At 43.2% G+C, this 21,112-nt stretch overlaps 1 protein-coding gene across 7 annotated transcripts in view; it reads right to left on the bottom strand.

The window, feature by feature from the left end:
- The window catches only part of garnl3 (GTPase activating Rap/RanGAP domain like 3), a 451,733-nt gene that overhangs the window by 265,559 nt on the left and 165,062 nt on the right, over positions 1-21,112 (bottom strand). For all 7 annotated transcript variants that reach the window (XM_043720251.2, XM_043720250.2, XM_087998395.1 and 4 more), the window contains exon 3: positions 12,056-12,130. In XM_043720251.2, the coding sequence (XP_043576186.2) occupies positions 12,056-12,130 (75 nt within the window). The remainder of the gene's footprint in view (positions 1-12,055; positions 12,131-21,112) is intronic.

Here is a 21,112-nt window from a genome sequence, read left to right as displayed (position 1 = left end):
TCCCCTCTCACCCTAAACCTATTCCCGCTAGTTCTGGACTCCCCCACCCCAGGAAAAAGACTTTGCCTTTTACCCTATCCATGCCCCTCATAATTTTGTAAACCTCTATAAGGTCACCTCTCAGCCTCCGACGCTCCAGGGAAAACAGCCCCAGCCTGTTCAGCCTCTCCCTATAGCTCAAATCCTCCAACCCTGGCAACATCCTTATAAATCTTTTCTGAACCCTTTCAAGTTTCACAACATCTTTCCGATAGGAAGGAGACCAGTCCTGTACAGCCGCAACATGACTCCCAACTCCTGTACTCAATACTCTGACGAATAAAGGAAAGCATACCAAATGCCTTCTTCACTATCCTATCTACCTGTGACTCCACTTTCAAGGAGCTATGAACCTGCACTCCAAGGTCTCTTTGTTCAGCAACACTCCCTAGGACCAAGATTAGATAGAGTAGACAGCGAAAGTCTTTTTCCTAGGATGATGATGTCAGCTTGTACGAGGGGGCATAGCTACAAATTGAAGGTGATAGATTTAAGACAGATGTCAGAGACAGGTTCTTTACTCAGAGAGTGGTAAGGGTGTGGAATGCCCTGCCTGCCAATGTAGTTAACTGAGCCACATTAGGGAGATTTAAACAATCCTTGAAAAAGCACATAGATTATGATGGGATAGTGTAGGGGGATTGAGCTAAGATTAGTTCACAGGTCGGCGCAGCATCGAGGGCCAAAGGGTCTGTTGTAAGCTGTATTGTTCTATGTTCTATGTTCTAACATCCACAATAACTACACGGCTTGTATTCTAAGCTCGAGAATGCTAATTTCAATTGCTCTAACTTTGGTCTCCATAATTTCATGGCCAAGCTTTCTCCCTAAACCTCTCTGGCTCTCCAATCTTCTTTCTTTCTTATGAAATGAACAGCATGACAATGGTTTCTTGAACTCGAATAAGTGCTGGAGTCTTAGAAAACATAAAGATACATAAATCTGCAGGACCTGATTGAGTGTACCCCAGGACATTACAGAAATTAGGGAGGAAATTGCAGGATCCCTAGCAGAAATATTTGTATCATCTTTAAATACGTGTGAAGTACCAGAGGGCTGGAGGGTGGCTAATTTAGTGCCATTATTTAAGACAGGCTGTAAGGAGAAGCCTGGAAGTTATAGACCTGTGAGTGTGATATCAATGTTGCTCATAAGGTGTCGATAGTGATTCCAAAAAATAAACTTTCCATGCATTTGGAGAGACAAGGAATGATTAGGGACTCTCAGCATGGCTTTGTGTGAGGGAAATCATGTCTCTCAAACTTGATTGAGTTTTAGAACATAGAACATAGAACAATACAGTACAGAACAGGCCCTTCGGCCCACGATGTTGTGCCGAACATTTGTCCTAGCTTAAGCACCCATCCATGTACCTATCCAATTGCCGCTTAAAGGTCACCAAAGATTCTGACTCGACCACTCGCATTCCATGCCCCCACCACTCTCTGGGTAAAGAACCCACCCCTGACATCTCCCCTATACCTTCCACCCTTCACCTTAAATTTATCTCCCCTTGTAACACTCTGTTGCACCCGGGGAAAAAGTTTCTGACTGTCTATTCTATCTATTCCTCTGATCATCTTATAAACCTCTATCAAGTCACCCCTCATCCTTCGCCGTTCCAACGAGAAAAGGCCTAGCACTCTCAACCTATCCTCGTACGACCTATTCTCCATTCCAGGCAACATCCTGGTAAATCTTCTCTGCACCCTCTCCAAAGCTTCCACATCTTTCCTAAAGTGAGGCGACCAGAACTGCACACAGTACTCCAAATGTGGCCTAACCAAAGTCCTATACAGTTGCAACATCACTTCACGACTCAAGTTGTTCAAAATGTCCAACACATCTTCCTTCCTAACAAGTATCTCCTCTAGCTTACCAGTCCGTTTCACACTCTCCTCTTCAACAATACGGTCCCTCTCGTTCGTAAATACTGAAGAAAAGTACTCATTCAAGAAATACTGAAGAAAAGTACTCATTTTTTAATGATGTAACCAAAAACATTGATGAGGGCAGAGTGGTAAACATTGATCACTTGGCCCTTGACAGGGTTCTGTGTGATAGACTAGCTAGTAAAGTTAGATTCTGGATTAGAGTGGTGCTGGAAAAGCACAGCAGTTCAGGCAGCATCCGAAGAGCAGGAAAATCGACATTTCGGGCCAGATGGCCTCCTTCTTTAGAGACCGCAATTTGCCTTCCCACGTGGTTAAAGATGCACTCCAACGCATCTCGTCCACATCCAACACCTCCACCCTCAGACCCCACCCCTCCAACCGTAACAAGGACAGAACCCCTGTGATGCTCACCTTCCACCCTACCACCCTTCGCATAAACCAAATCATCCGCCGACATTTCCGCCACCTCCAAACGGACCCCACCACCAGGGATATATTTCCCTCCCCACCCCTTTTCGCCTTCTGCAAAGACCGTTCCCTCCATGACTGCCTGGTCAGGTCCATGCCCCCCTACAACCCACCCTCCCATCCTGGCACCTTCCCCTGCCACCAGAGGAATTGCAAAACCTGCGCCCACACTCCCCCCTCACCTCCATCCAAGGCCCTAAAGGAGCCTTCCACATCCATCAAAGTTTTACCTGCACATCAACCAATATCATTTATTGTATCCGTTGCTCCCGATGCGGTTTCCTCTACATTGGGGAGACTGGACGCCTCCTAGCAGAGCGCTTTAGGGAACATCTCTGGGACACCCGCACCAATCAACCCCACCGCCCTGTGGCCCAACATTTCAACTCCCCCTCCCACTCAGTGTGGGCCTCCCTCACCACCCGACGCCTGAAGGAAGAACGCCTCATCTTCCGTCTTGGAACACTTCAACCCCAGGGCATCAATGTGGACTTCAACAGTTTCCTCATTTCCCCTCCCCCCACCTCACCCCAGTTCCAAACTTCCAGCTTAGCACTGTCCCCATGACTTGTCCTACCTGCCTATCTTCTTTTCCACCTATCCACTCCACCCTCCTCCCCAACCTATCACCTTCATACCACCCCTATCCACCCATTGTACTCTTTGGTACCTTCCCCCACCCTTCTCCCTGACCTATAACCTTCATCCCCACCCCCATTCACCTATTGTACTCTATGCTACTTTCTCCCCACCCCCACCCTCCTCTCATTTATCTCTCCACCCTTCAGGCACACTGCCTGTATTCCTGATGAAGGGCTTTTGCCCGAAACGTCGATTTTCCTGCTCCTCGGATGCTGCCTGAACTGCTATGCTTTTCCAGCACCACTCTAATCCAGAATCTGGTTTCCAGCATCTGCAGTCATTGTTTTTACCTAGTAAAGTTAGATACCATGGGATTCAGGGTGAGCTTGCTAATTGGAAACAACATTGGCTTTATGGTAGGAGACAGAGGGTGGTGGTAGACGGTTGTTTTTCGGACTGGAGGCCTCTGACCAGCGGTGTTCCACAGGCATTGGTACTCGGTCCACTGACTTAGGGGGTTAGGTACATAATTCTTTGAAATTTGGATGACAGATAGACAGGGTGGTTAAGAATGGGCTCGGGACGCTTGCCTTCATAGCTTGAGACCTTTGAGAAAAGGAGTAAGTTATATTGAGGGTGTACAGGATGTTGGTGAGGCCTCTCCTGGAGTACTGTGTGCAGTTCTGGTTTCCCTGTTATAGAAAGCATATTATCAAACTGGAGAGGATTCAGAAAAGATTGTTGCTGGGAATGGAGTGTTTGAGATATAAAAATAGACTGGAAAGGCTGGAACTTTTTCCACTGTAGTGTAGGAGGTTGAGGGATGACCATATAGAAGTTTATAAAATCATGAATGGTGAATGACAAGGGTTTTTTTTTCCCGAGGATAAGCAAGTTAAAAACAAGGGGGCATATTTTTAAAGTCAGAGGAGAAAGATTTAAAAATGATATGAGAGCCAACTTTGTTTCACACAGAGAGTGGTTGGTGTATAGAATGAACTGCCAGGGAAAGTGGTGGATGTGGATGCAGTTACAATGTTTTAAAGACATTTGGATAAGTTCATGAACAAGAAAGGTTTGGAGGGATATGGGCTGAATGCAGGCACGTGGAACTGGTTTAGTTTGGGAATACAGTCACTATGGACTGATTGGAGGTCAGGGTGGTGATGACCTAATGGTATTATCACTGGATTGTTAATCCAGAGATCCAGATGACATTCCTGAGACCCGGGTTCAAATCCCACCAAGGCAGATGGTGGAATTTGAATTCAATAAATATCTGGAATTAAGAATCTGATGTTGACCATGAATCCAGTGTTGATTGTTGGGAAAAACCCATCTGTTCACTAATGTGACTCCCGACACACAGCAATGTGGTTGACTCTTAACTGCCCTCTGGGCAATTAGAGATGGACAATAAATGCTGCCAGCGATGCCTTAATCCCATGAATGAATAAAGAAAAGAAAAAATGAATGAAGAAAATTGGATCGAAGGGTCTATTTCTGTGCTGTATGACTCCTTGAGGGCACTCCACCTTCAACAAAGCCTTTGGCCATCTGACCTAATAACTCCTTCTCAGATTTTGATTCCGAATGCTCCTGTGAGGCAACCTAGGATGTTATATCAAGTTAAAGTGGTTACTTAAATATAGGTTGTTGTTGCATTTGATTATGACACATATATCACCAATATGATACATTTTCTAAGCAGTTTGGTTTCTCTCAACATCCCCTCTGCACCAAATTTCCTTTTTTCCAATCTTCAAGTTCAACCAAAGAAAGGAAACTATTTTTTTCCACAAACAGCAATCCATTTCTATTCAGTTACACCAACAGTGCAATACTTTCTCAATTACAAAGCTGTTCAGAACATGTTGTACAACTACTGCTCCTGTCACAACTGGTATTATTTTTAGTTTGATGTCCAATCAGCCCCATTGGTCTATGCTATGTTTATGGTCCTTTCACCTTACCTCAGTTGACCCCACCATAAAATGAGACTTGGAGAGAATGATTATGTTGTTCAAAGCAATTAGTACCTGAAAGGGTTAACTGAAAACATAATATAAGCTCCGAGCGTCTGGATATAAAGGGCTGTGTCTGGGAGGAGTTCATTACTTCTCCTTATGTTCACTGAAGGATGTATAATGTTTCATTGATTATTCTTTAGGTTAACAGCATACTAACATCAGAACACATACTTATTCTTACGTTGAGCCTGATATCTCATGAGTAAACATCACAAATTACTGATGTAATATAACTAGCTACCAAGTCCCCATAGGATCATAGGGCTGCTCTCATTACAGAGAGAGAGATGATTAGCATCACTCTGCATCGCAAAACAGCTGTCCAACCAACTGAGCTAACCAGCTAACTAGTGACTCAGTAATATGAAAAAAATCTATTTACTTAGTCATAGAGTTAAAGAGCATGGAAACAGATCCTTCGGTCCAATCCGTCCATGCCAACTAGATAATGCAAAACTATTTAATCCCACCTGCCAGCATCCGGCCCATATCCCTCCAAACCCTTCTTATTCATATACCCATCCAAATGCCTTTTAAAAGTTGCAATTATACCAGCCTCCACCACTTCCTTTGCACCATGTTTGAGCCCTTCTCCTGAAAATTTTGAGCAAGCCTCCTCCCCTCATGGTTGTTAGCTTAGACTAATAGCACTCAGGGGGAATGGTGCCAGATAATCCACCCAAGACAACCCAGATGGTATCCAGCATTCTAAAAAATTATATTTAGATACAGCCATGGATCCGCGTTCATTTTAAGGCAATAGTCCATAATTCTGTTGCGGAGGAACTGAGGACTGCAGATGCTGGAGATCAGAGTCGAGAGCATGGTGCTGGAAAAGCGCAGCAGGTCAGGCAGCATCCGAGGAGCAGGAGAATCGATGTTTCAGGCATATGCCCAAAATGTCAATTCTCGTGCTCCTCAGATGCTGCCTGACCTGTTGTGCTTTTCCAGCACCACATTCTCGCCCATAATTCTGTTGCTCCAATTCTCCAAAGCTTCCTTGCTGGGGGGACTAAGTTTACTCCTAGATATTCTCCTGTGGGCGGCACGGTGGCTCAGCGGTTAGCATTGGTGCCTCACAGCACCAGGGTCCAAGGTTTGATTCCAGCCTCGGGTGACTGTCTTGTGTGGAGTTTACACATTGTCTGCGTGGGTTTCCTCTCACAGTCCAAAGATGTGCAGGTCAGGTGAATTGGCCATGATAAATTGCCCGTAGTGTTAGGTGCATTAGTCAGAGGGAAATGGGTCTGTGTGGGTTATTCTTCGGAGAGTCAGTGTTGACTGGTTGGGCTGAAGGGCCTGTTTCCACACTGTAGGGAATCTATTCTGGTCTGCTTCTCACTTCCTCCTTTTTGCTTTTCGTCAGCAAACTTTTTTTCTGGCTTTTGTTCTCTGCATCTCCTTTTGCTGTTCTTGCCCTTCACCCATCACTTCATGAATTTGCTTGCTTTGTTAAAGTCTACCTCCTTCAAGTCAGATCTCTCTGGTTTGTACCAGAAAGTGTTCTGTTTTTAATGACTTTCCAATACTCAGGTTGTGTTGGGCTAGCCAAGAGGTGAGGTAACTAGTTCTGATTTCTCTCTGTATTCAAACATATGAGCAGGCAGGAAGAGTAGAACACTTGGCCTGTCAAGCCAGCTCCATTCCTGCATATCTCTGATAACCTTTCATCTCCTTGGTAACCAAGAATTATCTCCCTCTGCCTCAAACATTTTCTTTTAAACATCTACATCCATTGCTTTTTGAGGAAGGGAATTCCAAAGACTCACAACCCTCTGGCATAAAAATCTTCAAGGGACTGTGAATTATCTTCACTGCCTCATATTTATGCAACATTGTTTGAGATTGTAACGTTGACTTATTCCAGCCCTCACCACAATCAGAAGATTAATCATTAAATAATACGGCCCAGGAGCCAACCAGCCCATTGGGTCTTGGTCTTGCCAGCCCTTTTGAAGTTACCCCCCCCCCCCCCCCCCCCCCCCCATTACTATTTCCCCACTGCCCTTCAATTATTTTCTTGTTCTAAAGTTTATCCAGTTCCCTTTTCTTCAGAAGTAAAGTGGGTTTCACTGCAGGGAACAGAGAGAGAGAGAGAGAGAGAGAGATAGCTCCCGAGTTGGTAGAGACCTGATGGCTTCTCACTATGACTTTCACAGCCCCAGCCAAGAGCCAATAGTTGTTAGCAAGCAGAAGGCCTTTGTCATCAATGACTAGTTACCAGACCAATCAGCTACTTTTTGCTGCATGCATACATACGTACATCCTCTTAGCTCCAGCTTGACCACTATTACAGATTGAGCTAACAGTTGTTTAATTAGTGCTTTCAATCACATCAGGTCTCCTGCTATCAAAACCTGCAGGATTCCTTTAGTAATCCTTGGCTTTTAAACTGCTTCTCTCTCATTTCACAAGCCAAACCAAGAAATTGCTGGAAAAGCTCAGCAGGTCTGGCAGCATCTATGGAGAGAAATCAGAGTTAATATTTCAGGTCACTCAACTGAGCTTTCCCAGCAATTTCTGTTTTTGTTTCTGACTTACAGCATTGGTATTTTTTTTCCGGTTTTTTCTTTCTCGTTTCAGTCTACAATCAAAAATACCTAAAAATGCATGGTCTTTCCATTTTCTACATCACGTCAGTACCCCTTCATCTCTCATTCTATTCTTGTGAATCTCCTTTGAACTGCATCTGCGTTTCTGGCTTCCTCCCTAAAGACTGGTATACAAAAACTAGCCACAATAGGGCAGCACAGTGGCTCAGTGGTTAGCACTGCTACCTCACAGCATCAGGGTCCCAGGTTCAATTCCAGCCTCGGGTGACTGTCTGTGTGGAGTTTGCACATTCTCCCAGTGTCTGTGTGGGTTTCCTCCTGCAGTTCAAAGATGTGCTGGTTAGGTGAATTAGCCATGATAAATTGCCTGTAGTGTTAGATGCATTAATCAGAGGGAAGTGGGTTTCGTTTCGGAGGGTTGGTGTGGACTGGTTGGGCCGAAGGGCCTGTTTCCACGCTGTAGGGCATCTAATCTAACACTCCAGTTAGGTTGCAACCGGTGTATGGCAAAGGATAACACGCATTCTTTACTATTGTACTCTATGCCTTAGTTTATAAAGCATCCTGTGAGCCATTTAAAGAATCACTTTGAGTTTTCCTGCTACATCCAAAACAATCCAGATCTTTCTGTTCTTCTACCTGCTTTGAAAACTGTACGACTTAAAATATATTTCCCCTATTTGCTCTTTCCAGCGTATGGACATGTCAGTGTAAGCCAGGAACATCTTTCATCTTCACAGCACATTAAAAACAGTCTGCTGCAGAAATAAAACAGAATCATGAATCGTCCCTCCTAACAGTGCAAGAAAATGTCGACCTCGTCAATGAAAAGCAAGTTTGGAGCCTTCCCTTTTCTCCAGATGACCCAAAGAGTTTCACAGCTGAAGAAGGTACTCTTGAAGAAGTGTTATGATGTGGGCACACAGCCAATTTACTCACAGCAAGGTCCCACAAACAGCAGTGAGATAAATGGTCAATTAATTTGTTTTTGTTGGTGTTAATAATGGGATAAGTGCTTCCCAGGACACCAGGGGAATTCCCTTGTTTGTCTTTAAGTAGCGTACTGAACTTCTTTCCAGATCTTTGAGGTGGAGATTTGATGATTCACCTGTATGGTACCATCTCCAACAGTGCAGTACTCCTTCAGCACTGCCCAAGACTCAGCCCAGGTCAAGGCTTCCCAGACTGAGGGTCAAAACCCCCACTGTGCTCACCATTTGAGATTTTGGGCTCTCAGGCTCCAAGATAAAATGGCTGCCAGAGGATCCTGAAGCAGCTATGAGGCCCCTTTGAATTGTAGGTCTTTTTCTATTGGTGGACGTGGCCTGATTGCTGTGGGATGTTCATTTTATTTTTAAAAGGCCTTGCAGTTTGAACTTTGCCACTGTGCTCCAATACTCACTCTCCAACCACCTTCCTCACCCATTCCCAGCTCTGAAAGCCCTTTGTTGAATCTTTACTGCTTTCACATTCTTCCCTGAACTGGACATAAAACTCCAGTCGAGACTAAACCAACGTTTAATGTAACATTCAACGTTTCCATACTCTGTGCCCCTCTTGATAAAACCCAGGATCCTGTCTGCTTTGTGAATTAGGTTTGCAATCTAGTTCTTAAAGAAAACCTACCACCTTAAGGAATACAAGCTCATAGACCCAAGATCTATACTATTACTTCTAATAGTGCCTGCCATTACAGACACAGGGAGAATGTGCAAATTCCACACAGATAGTTATCTGGAATTGAATCTGGGTCCCTGGCACTGTGAGACAGCAGTGCTAACCATTGAGCCACCATGCCAGGGTCTAGGGTAATGCAATGGATTCTCTTCAGTGTGCAGACAGGAGTTTGTCTCCATAAAAATTATGAGATGATTACTAAGAACAATAGCAGTTACAACAACATTCACATGTGATTAAATGGGACTTCTTATTGTATTGAAGTTCTATGTCATCGCCTATCGCACACAGCTCCTCACATAGGGAATGGGATTGTGTCCAAAATTGTAAACACCTGATCAACAACTCTTCCTGATGAAGGGCTTATGCCTAAAAGATCAACGCTCCTGCTCCTCGGATGCTACCTGATCTGCTGCGCCACACTTTTCAACTCTGATTTCCAGCATCTGGAGTCCTCACTTTCTCCATCATCTGATCAACAAGTAGGCCTGGCTTGAGAAGTAGCAAGTAATATTCACAGCCAATGCCCATCCCTGACAAGAAGACATCTAACCATCTCCCCTTAATAACTACTGTAATTGAGTAAACAACAGCAGGTCAGAAGCTATGTATTTAGTGGTGAGTAACTCACCTCCTATCTCCCCAAAGTCTGTCCACATCTGCAAAGCACAAGTCAGGAGTGTGATGAAATACTTCCCACTTCATCTAGAGCTAAAATATCAATCAAAGAAACTCAAAAGCATCCAGGGCAAATCAGCTACTTGATCAATACCCCTGCTATCACCTTCAACATTCATTCTTCCCACTGCCAATGCACAGTGTAAGCAGCGTGCACCAGCTACAAGATGGAACAACACATCAAGGCTCCTTCACCAGCACTTTCCAAACTCCTGGCCTCTACCTCCTGATGGGACAAGGGCAGCAGCTGCATGGGAACACCTCTGCCTGCACGTGTCCTTCCAAGCCGCATTCCATCCTGACTTGGAAATCTGTCTCATTCCTTTATCTTCACTGGGTCAAAATCTTGGAATTCTCTAATATAACAACACCGTGACCAGGCAAACTACAGTAGGCAACCATCCCCAGCTTCTTGAGACAATGGAGAGTGGACAAGCATTGACAACAATACCCACATCTCGTGAATCAATCAGAGAAACAACAACTTGTGAATGCAGTTTCACTCTATACCACAAAGCATCAACAAACTAATTATGTGCATTTCAATATTATCCATAACAGAATTTACACCTTTGAATGTGATACAGATAAATGTGCTATTCTTTCAGTCTTATCAGCATCACCCACACCTGCAGGAAAATACTGAGTGCACATCAAAGCTAATGAAGCTCACATTATTTCAACTCTGTTACAAACGGATTACAGAGTGGAAAACTGCTCGGTCTTTTACAATAGGAATTTTGTAAAACACTCCGTGTGACTGGCTGGAAACGTATTTTAGCGGCCTGACATTTAATTACTGAAATGCTATTTATCATTATAGTTGAGACTCATTTCCCAAGAACAAAGTGTACTTATTATCACAAGTGGAGATGCACTACAATTAAATATAAAACAAAAGGCAACATGTTCTGCCCATCTTATGAAGAAAATCCTTCACCACAGTATCGGAAATTTATTGTGGTGCCCTTTGGTGTAGCTGTAAATGACTAAATGTACAATAATAGCAAAACCAATATAGATTTCAATGTTGCAACAATTAGAATCTTTATAACAGCCCTTAAACAATGTGATGCTTAATGCACAGTACCACACAACAAGCATACTTCACTAAAAAAGTATATTTATCACCGAGATCCTATTCATATCCAGAGTCACAGATTCATAGAGATCTACAGCATGGAAACAGATCCTTCGGACCAACTTGTCCATGCCAAACAGATATCCTAACCTAATCTCGTCCCATTTGCTAGCACTTGGCCCATATCCCGCTAAACCCTTCCTATTCGTACACCCATCCAGATGCCTTTTAAATGAAAGTGTACCAGCCTTCACCACTTCCACTGGCACCTCATTCCATACACGGACCAGTGAAAAAGTGCCCTTTAGGTCCCTTTTATATCTTTCCCCTCTCACCCTAAACCTATGCACTCTAGTTCTGGACTCTCCCACCCCAGGGAAAAGACCTTGTCTATTTATCCTAGTAATAAGATAGAGAGAGTTAAATGATGATGAAGAGGCTGATTTTCTCTGTGTTCCTGTGATAATGCAGACACTTACTGTGCATTGAGCTGCAGTCATTTGGAATAAGTTACCAGTGTGCATTACTTCCCGTTCCTTCTCCAAATATTGTCCCTGGCTGTGAACGGATGTGGTGGAATGACCCTCCCATTAAACAATGCTCTTGCTTCTTAAAGCAGCAATTGAAAGGTATCTTCCTAAAATTCCTGACTTGCAACCAGGAAGCCAGTATTAGTGCCTGCTAGAGCTGGACATGGAACCTGTGCCCAATAGCTGATGGACCACTAAAGGGAAGGCCGCTGCAGGAGCTACTGCTTGAGGATGGAGAACACATCGATACTGCATGCCCCTAATGATTAGGGACTGGCATTTGGGTGTGGCTCTGATGGGAAAAATGCCATATTGGCATTGGCATACCTGCTCCCTTCCCTGCACTACACCAACAGCTTGTCATGCACTGCACAGCCAAACAAGGCTAGATTCCTGCATTATGGAAGCACAGTATCTGAGTCCAACTTCACAGCATCAAGTGGAATGCTTTCAAATGATCCAAGTCAAGCATTTATCCCAGGACAAAACGAGTTGGGGAAATGTGACCAATATTGTTACTCACCTCATCACTGGATCCGTTTTCCACCCGGAATCTTCCCGCTCTCTGTATGGCCCCATCCGCGTCACTGGAAATAAGCTGTAAATAGGGAAAGAAAATTAATTGTAATTCCAGATACTTGGTAAAGTTGAAAATTCATTCTTTCAAATATTTGCAAAACTATTCCAACCAACATGACATTCCTTTCCAACCCATCAAATCTCTTAGCTACATTTAAAAAAAAACTCAGGTGCAATGAGGATCGTAAATACTGCCATAAAGAAGTTGGGACAAATGGCTGGTTTCTATAATGTAAATCCTGTGCACTTCTATGTAGTGACCACATTGAATTCTCATTTCATGGCTGTTTTTGCTTTCCACAAATAGAAGACACTGGGTCAGTTGCAACATTAAAAATATATCCAATTCCCTTCAGGCTAAGTGCTCAAAAGTTTTGAGTTGCATTTCAAGAACGATGTTTGCTTTATTTCAAAGGTTTTACAGTCATTTTTCTTTTAAAAGGCACTCACTGAAGCTTTAGCATGACAAGCCTAATATTTAGAAGCCACATTCTTAGAAAGCCCTTGAGGAATACTGTGGGTGCATAGTATTGAGCACTAAAGAAATAAATGTAACAAGAAAGAAAAAGTCAGCCACTCTAAGTTCCCACTGCCTATCAAAATAAACCATTGCCTCAATTGTTCTTTTATTGAGTTAAGTTGATGAAAAATACAATTCTGCAACATCAAAACAAGGTAAATCATCTCAGAGTTGCATGAATCACAATGGCAGTAGTTATGTCAGCAGGTGTAGATTAAAAGTGAAAGACGATAACACACATTTGGGCTGCAGGGACAAGTTTGAATTATTTTTTAAAATTCTGCATTGAGTTAATTTCTTATTTATACTGGAGTTTTTACGTGAGTTGGGTAGTTTTCTGTGCACAACGGTGATCCACATTGTGTAGGAAAACACTCGCAAAATAGTAAACCTATTTTTTCAAACCTGAATCACTTTCCAAAAGGTAGAATATGCAGGCATACAGCTATGCATATACACACACCTCACACATACACTCACATCACACACACATACCTCACATATACACACACCTCACACATACACACACATTACACACATATCACACACACATACCTCACATATACACACACATCACACACATCACGTACACACACACACATATGAACACACACAATACTGAGCAAGCACATGTACCTATGAACATGGGTAAACAAATAAAGCTGGGAAAAAATGTTTCTTCTGTGTTCTCATGACATACACATTTTACCACCAATTACACTTAATATACGATAATGTCTATTCTCTGCTGCAATCTGTTCCATCTTCAGTTACCTACTTCAAACTGTGCTATTCAAAGAGAAGTGGAAAGTCCTCCTCACGTCCCAACCAATATTTATCCCTCAACCAACATCACTACAAACATTTTATCTGATCATTTATCTCACTGCCATTTGTGAGGCCTTGCTGCGTACAAATTGGCTGCTAAGTATTTGTTTGCTGCAACAGTGATTGTACTTCCTGGATACTTCATCGGTGCTGAAGCTCTTCATTCTGAAGTTGTGAAAGGTGCTATATCAATGTAACTTAATTCTGCTTTATCCCAGAAAGCCAGGAGCCAATCGTTATTCAGAATAATATTTATTTAGAGACATTACAAGCACATACTTCCTAACTCAACAGCACCACGATTTCAGGAAGTGTCTCTTAAATGTGCTCAAGTGAAATTCAAATTAATGTCCACATCAGCATGTAATTGAAAATATCTGATATACAATTATCACTTGCATATAAAAATTAGAACATAACTAGCAGAATATGAGAAATTAAGAAAAATGTTAAAAAGGGATAAAGAAAGGAAGAAAAAGGTGCGAGCAGCTATTAATCACCAAAATATTATGAAGTACAATGAATATTCTAATACATAGTAAAAAAGGGAAGTGTTAAATATACACCCAAGGGGAGAGTATGGTGAGTTAATAGAGGAGCAGAGACAATTCACAAAAATACTTAACAAGTTCTTTACACCACCATTTGGTGAAGAATAGTTGGAAGAAGATAAACACTGGAGTGGCTGGAATCTGTATGAGGGATGTTATAATGAACAAATGGTAAGGTCAGGTATTGGAAGAGTTAGTTAAGGTAAAAGATAATACTTCCACAAAAGGGAAACCCTAGATGATATATATCTCAAGGTTCTATTGAAAATCACAGTGTGTGGGGAGATTGGTTAATACAGTGCAGTATGGCTCTTTTTCAGTAATGGGACATACTTTGGCAATTATAAATCATTAGGTTAACATTTATGGTTTTGGGTCTTATATGATTCTTCTACAGAACTGTTTGGAAGAAGATTCATACAAGACCCGAAATGGTAACTCTGTTTTTCTCTCCACAGGTGCTGCCAAATGTGCTGAGTTTCTCCAGCATTTTTGTATTTGTTTCCAATTTCCAGCATTTGCTTTTATTTTCCATTTATAATAACCTGGTTTTGCCTGTGTTTGTAACCTCCTTCTATTTGTTCTGATTCTCATGGGAAAGCAACTAGCTTCTTCATATAACTTCCTTTATTTCTCATTGCTTCACAATCCCATATATAACATACTAACTTAAACACCTTTTACGTTAACCCTTCTGGTCTGTACATTATTTTTGATGCATTCACTCATCTAGCTTTGCGAATTAAAGTTCTCTCAACGTTCACCCATTCAGTTCGCTGTCAGAATGTCAGATGCAACCACCATACGAATACAATTTAGCAGGAACATAGAAACAAACTGTAAAAGCTTCTATAGTTCTAAAATAAAGGAAATGTTTTGCTACGATAAACATTGGTACACTATAGGTAAAGTGAGGAAAATTTATAATGGCAAGTAGAGAATTGGTAGAGAAGCAAAATGTATCTGTTTTCACTGAGAAAGAGACTAGAAATCTGAAAACTAGAGATCTAAGTGATGAGGGAGAATGAGGAATTGAAGGAAATTAGTATTAATATGAAGGTTGTACTGAAGAAATTAATGAGGCGGCAAGTTGATAAGTCCCTACATTCTGATATTCTACAACCCAAATGTTGAAGGAGGTAGCTATAGAAATAATTTATGTATTGGTGATCAACTTCCAAAATTCTATAGATTCTGGAAAATTTCCATCAAACAAATACCAACCCACTATTTAAGAAGGAAACAGGGTGGAAAACTGAGGACTAATGACCTGTTAGCTTTATGTCAGAGTAGCTTCTCATTCAGATCTGGAGTCAGGCAGGGCTGCCCACTCTCTCCTGCCTTGTTTGTGTGCTGCACAGACCCTTTTGTTGGGTCCATTAGAAGGAATGCAAACCTGAGAGAAGTGACTATTCCAAACAGTGGAGGCCTGTAGGTTAAGGCCTCCCTCTTCATAGATGATATCACTGTTTTCTGCTCAGATCCACTGTCAGTGCACAGAGTCATGTGCAAGTGTGACCAGTTCAAACTGGCCTTGGGCGACAAGGTAAATCGAGGCGAGAAAGAGGCCATGTTCTCTGTGAACGGGTCGACTGATCCTCTATTCCCTCCACAAAAGAGATTACCTGAAGGTGTTGGGAACTTGGTTCAGAGGGGCTGGGGTGTGTACCAAAACTTGTGAGCAGCGTATCACAAAAGTGAGGCAGAAACTGTGCTTTTGGGAGCACCACTCCCTTCCATTATGGGTAAAAACCTGGTCATCGGGATTGAAGTACTTTATCTGTTGTCACATGTGGTGCAGGTCTGGCCCATTCCTTGAACTTGAGCTGTTGTGTGTATCCCGAGTCATTTATCACTTCATCTGCAGGTCATAGATGGACTGGGACAAAGGACACAATACACAAAGCCCTAGATAAAGGTGGAGGACAGTATGTACCCTCATCCTGATGGTCATCTTTGTGTGTGGCTGCATCAAGCTGTGCATAGACCCTCAGTATGCAAACACCAAGTGTCACTATGTACTGCGGCACTACCCGAAGCTGGTGTTGCAAAGGATGGGTCTGGCTTGGTTGCGGCAGAACACGGTGGCACAGTGGTTAGCACTGCTGCCTCACAGCGCCAGAGACCTGGGTTCAATTCCCGCCTCAGGCGACTGACTGTGTGGAGTTTGCACATTCTCCCCGTGTCTGCATGGGTTTCCTCCGGGTGCTCCGGTTTCCTCCCACAGTCCAAAGATGTGCAGGTCAGGTGAATTGGCCATGTTAAATTGTCCGTAGTGTTAGGTAAGGGGTAAATGTAGGGGTATGGGTGGGTTGCGCTTCGGCGGGTCGGTGTGGACTTGTTGGGCCAAAGGGCCTGTTTCCACACTGTAAAGTAATCTAATCTAAAAAAACACTCCAAGTAGTTAGACTGTTCCATATCACCTGTCTCTAATGGAAACATTTGTGAAAGAAAAGACCTTTGGCCACAAGTCTATCAGGAAGTGGTCAGCACGTAGCATTCTCAAGACCATGTGGGTAAAGGAGAAGGTGGATCCTATCAGGCTCTTCTCTGAGCAAAATTAAAAATCAAACAACACCAGGTTGTAGTCCAACAGGTTTATTTGGAAGCACTAGCTTTCGGAGCACTGCTCCTTCATCAGGTGGTTGCTCTGAGCTCTGTCAAAGTCATTTGGCAGAATGCCTCATCACCAGAACTTTCCAACAAGCATCAGGACATCACCTGGCTGATGGTGAGAAGGGCACCGAGACCCTTCATATACTGCCCAGTCTCTGTATGATACCGCACACTGCCCTTGAAGTGGTTGTGGGGTATGGGGGGTGGGGGGGGGGGGGGGGGTAGAGACTGTCACACATCTCCTGCTGGAATGTGCATTTGCAAAGGAAATTTGGAGAGAGATGCAAGTGGTTTCTGTCCAGGTTTGTCTCAAGCAGTTCCATGTCACAGGACTCTGTACTCTATGGTCTGTTCCCCGGGTCGCACACCCAGATAACCATCAACTGCACTTGGAGGGCCATCAACTTGGTGAAAGATGCTCTTTGGTCTGCTGAAAACTTGATGGTCTTTCAATGTAAAGAATGCACCTCAACAGAGTGTTGCAAACTGCTGTATTCCAAGTCTAGGACTACGTGCTAAGGAACACACTAAAACTTGGGGCAGCTGCTGCCAATGTAGCAATGGACAACACACCTCTCCTGCTCTCACAGATCCTTCTTCCCTCTCCATTACTCAACAGAGAGCTCATGACAATTTTTAAGAACCAAAGTGAGGTCACAGTAGGAAAAAGTCTGGGAAGCATTGACCTGGAGGGCAAGGACAGCTACACATGGGAGGACCGTCACCTGCAAGTGTCCCTCAAAGTCACATGCCATCCTGGTTTGGAACTGTACTGCTAATTCTTCATTGCCGCTGGGTTAATATTTGGGAACTTGCTTCCAAACAGCGTTATGGATATACTGACTGCACTGCAGCATGCCTCACCACCACCAACTTCTTAAAGACCATTATGTTTGGGCAACAAATACTGGCCAAGCCAGTGACTCTGACATCCCACACAATCTGGCATTATAGATCCACGAGTTAGAGTTGTCAATGTGATGCCCATTGATCTATAACACCATCAACTTCCCGAACTTCAGGAGCCAGTAACAGGTTCTGATGCTGTTAATACTAAAATAAGAGAACAATGGTGTACCAAAGTCCTTTTTACCCCAGGGGAAAACCTCAAGAACAGTCCTAAGGCTGCCAACTGGCATTGCCAGTGAGATCTTATTACCCACTTCTCAAATGGGCCTGTGTAGGTATGAACATCAGGAAATAGGCTCACTAGTGTTTTGAACTAAGTCAATAATCGAGATGGTCTGTTATAAAACTAAAGCATTCATACGAAGAACTTCCTCAGTGATAATGGTTCCTAACTGGCATTGTCAGATGTCATTAAGAAATTGGGGATTGATGAGATTTGATGTTGGCACAGCTGTCGCTTAGAAGTGGGCCCACCGCTGCAAGTTCTGTGCTAAAAGAAACATTGAGGCGTTAAACACATTAACCCAATCAACCTCAAGCATTTGACTCCAGTACACAGAAGAACAGTGCATACAGAAAAATGAAATGTTCAATCCCAGTGACAGATGGGCCAGAAACCAGAGGTCACTGATTTAATTGGTAGAGGAACTAGAGTCAAGGGGAGATGACTGTGTTTTTGTATAGCAATGGTTTTGATCTGGAATTCTCATGTGAAGGGGTGGAGGAAGCTGATACATTTCAGAAGAGATCTGGAAATGTGCCTTAAGGAGAGTCACTTATACACTGCATCACACACAACGGCCGAAGCAGACCTTGGGACATGGACAGTTAAAGCTGCAGAAACCTTGAAAGCTGTGTGAGGTACCATCTTGGTCCTGGGGGTGGTCTGCAGGTTGCTCAGTCGGGGCACCTCAGCAACAAGGCAAATACAATATAGACAGGTCTCTGTATCTCTCCCAGATAGGGCTGGAACTTGTCTGAATACTGGTTTCTGAACGTTAACAGGAGCTGTCATACCACTGAGTGTTTCTTTAGGAATTAAGATCTGTGTACTCACAAACTGATGGTCTCCAAGGCAAAAGATCTTGGCCTGGAATTTGCTGGAAGGGGGAAGCTTGAGGAATAACTAAATCAACCTTTTCTTGCAACTTTGAGCTCACAATGCTTCTTCCCACAAAGCTAGTGGAAGTCATACAATCATAGAGTCATAGATATGTACAGCACGGAAACAGACCCTTCAGTCCATCCCGTCCATGCTGATCAGATATCCCAACCCAATCTAGTCCCACCTGCCAGCACACGGCCCATATCCCTCCAAACCCTTCCTATTCATATACCCATCCAAATGTCTCTTAAATGTTGCAATTGTACCAGCCTCCACCACATCCTCTGGCAGCTCATTCCATACATGTACCACGCTCCACGTGAAAAAGTTGCCCCTCAGGTCTCTTTTATATCTTTCCCCTCTCACCCTAAAACTATGCCCTCTAGTTCTGGACTCCCTGACCCCAGGGAAAAGACTTTGCCTACTTATCCTCTCCATGCCCCTCATAATTTTGTAAATTTGTAAAAATATTCAGTCTGAAGTATGAGATGAAAGTGGAGCAGGTGGGGCAGCACGAATCCTGGGACCTTGGTGAGTGATAGAACCTACATCCGTCCACCACTCTTTTTGAACAGTAAGTGCAAGGAAAGAAATGAACCATTTTAATTGCAAACACAAATACTCAAACACTGCTGTTCGTTCTTAACGAAAGCTTCCATCTAAACAGCACTCCTTTATAACAGGAAATCCTGTTTGGGAAGTTGGTGTATTATAAGACTGCCTCTGATGCTTTTAAAAATAATCTCTTTGAATGTACTAGTTATTTGAGACTTCTAGATGAAAAAAGACCAAAGTGTGTCTAGATTGCCTTGGGTATGGTCACATCATATGCCAATATTAGAATTGTTGACTAATCAGTCTTTATAAATTAATCAACAAGAGACGTAAGGAAACTCTCAGTGGTGGAGAACATTAAGAATCATAACTTAGGCTGAATCTTAACAGAAATTGAGTGCCAATTTTTCCAGGTTTCATGGTAGGTTTCTTTCCATAACCCCCAGCAAGTTTTCCCAACTCAGCCCATTACTAATGCACCATGGGCAGGCCACTCATTGTGTTCTCCTATTTGCTACAGATACCGCTGGGACCTCCCAGGATTCCTGCAGCCAAATGCCATCTTTAAAGCCCTGTTGGGCGCCCAATCAAGTGCCTGCAATTCGTAGTTGTCCTGATTGATTTGCTCTGGACCTGTCTGACAGAGGGTAACTGGCACCTCACTACACTGATTGGGACCTGAAGTGTTTGCAGTCACTGCCAGTGGAATACGCCTTGAGATGTTGGTGCCTGATGGAGATCTGCAGGAACCAGCAGTGAGCTGGAGTTGCTAGGTTACCTCCCTGATTTTAATGGCAGTAATGTTGCTGGCCAGTATCTGTACGAGGGGTGAGAGAATGAGACACTTCATATTAACGAGGTGAGACAACGTTGTCACAAAGGTGAAACAGGCTTCTCGCTGCTTGCTGCCCAGAATCTCATCTCATCGTTCAACACTCAGCTGGAAAACAGAATGTTATACTCTCAATGGTGAGAAATCCTCCCTACTGTTCTCATACATTTGTCCCAACATTCTCGTCAACGTCCATCCACATTGTTCAGGAGCGGGGAAGATTTTACCCTTTGTCTCAGTTATGGTGACTAGACAATTATTTCTCACTGCTATTTAAGAAAAAAATCCCATCTCATGTCCTTTAGGAAGGGAAATCTGCTGTCCTTACCTGGTCTGGTCTACATGTGGCTCTAGACCCACAGCAATGTGGTTGAATCATAACTGCTCTCAAGGACAAATGGATATGAACAACAAGCACTAGCCCTGTCAGTAACTTTTGCATCTAACTGTTTTTAAAAAAATATGCAGATCCTTTGCAAAAACCCATCCAACCATTGATAAATTTAAAACAGACCCTTCATTGCACTGTCGGAGCTTGAGTTAAATGTGTTAATTACATGTTCCACCTCTTCACACTCACACCTCAAAAACTGGGTGCCCACTGGGCTGGGCTGGTACTCTTCCTGTTTCTGAAGTTGGATGACTGAGATGGGAGCAGCTCCATCGGTGGAGTTGCAGTGCTCTCCATCACTCTCCCATCACCCCCACCAAAAAACAGAACATTCGGCGTATAAAACCGAAAGAAATGAACTTTGCACAAGTCCCTTATCAGCAGTTCCCAGTGCTGCATCTCAATAAGAAACTGTGGGAAAAAAAAACTGACGTTGTTTCTGAAGGCTTTTACACATGCAGAGGATTAGGCTGGAAATGTTTTTCTCATTAAAATTAAGCTGTTGATTTTTTTGACTTATTGGATGAGTGTGGGAATGGGTCTTGATCAGAGAGGAGGGGAGATAAAATTCACACAGCCTCCATTCCACTGATTCGGCAATGCCAAGGGGGCATGCCTTTGAATCAGAAACTCAACTTTAACCTCTGTTTTGTTTGCTTCTTTCACCTCTTCTTGAATCCCACAGCCTATTTAT

This window comes from Chiloscyllium plagiosum, unplaced genomic scaffold (assembly GCF_037043375.1).
Source record: "Chiloscyllium plagiosum isolate Xiang-an unplaced genomic scaffold, Cpla_swu_hap1 HiC_scaffold_21, whole genome shotgun sequence".
Lineage (NCBI taxonomy): Eukaryota > Metazoa > Chordata > Chondrichthyes > Orectolobiformes > Hemiscylliidae > Chiloscyllium > Chiloscyllium plagiosum.
This window is presented reverse-complemented; position numbering and strand designations above follow the sequence as displayed.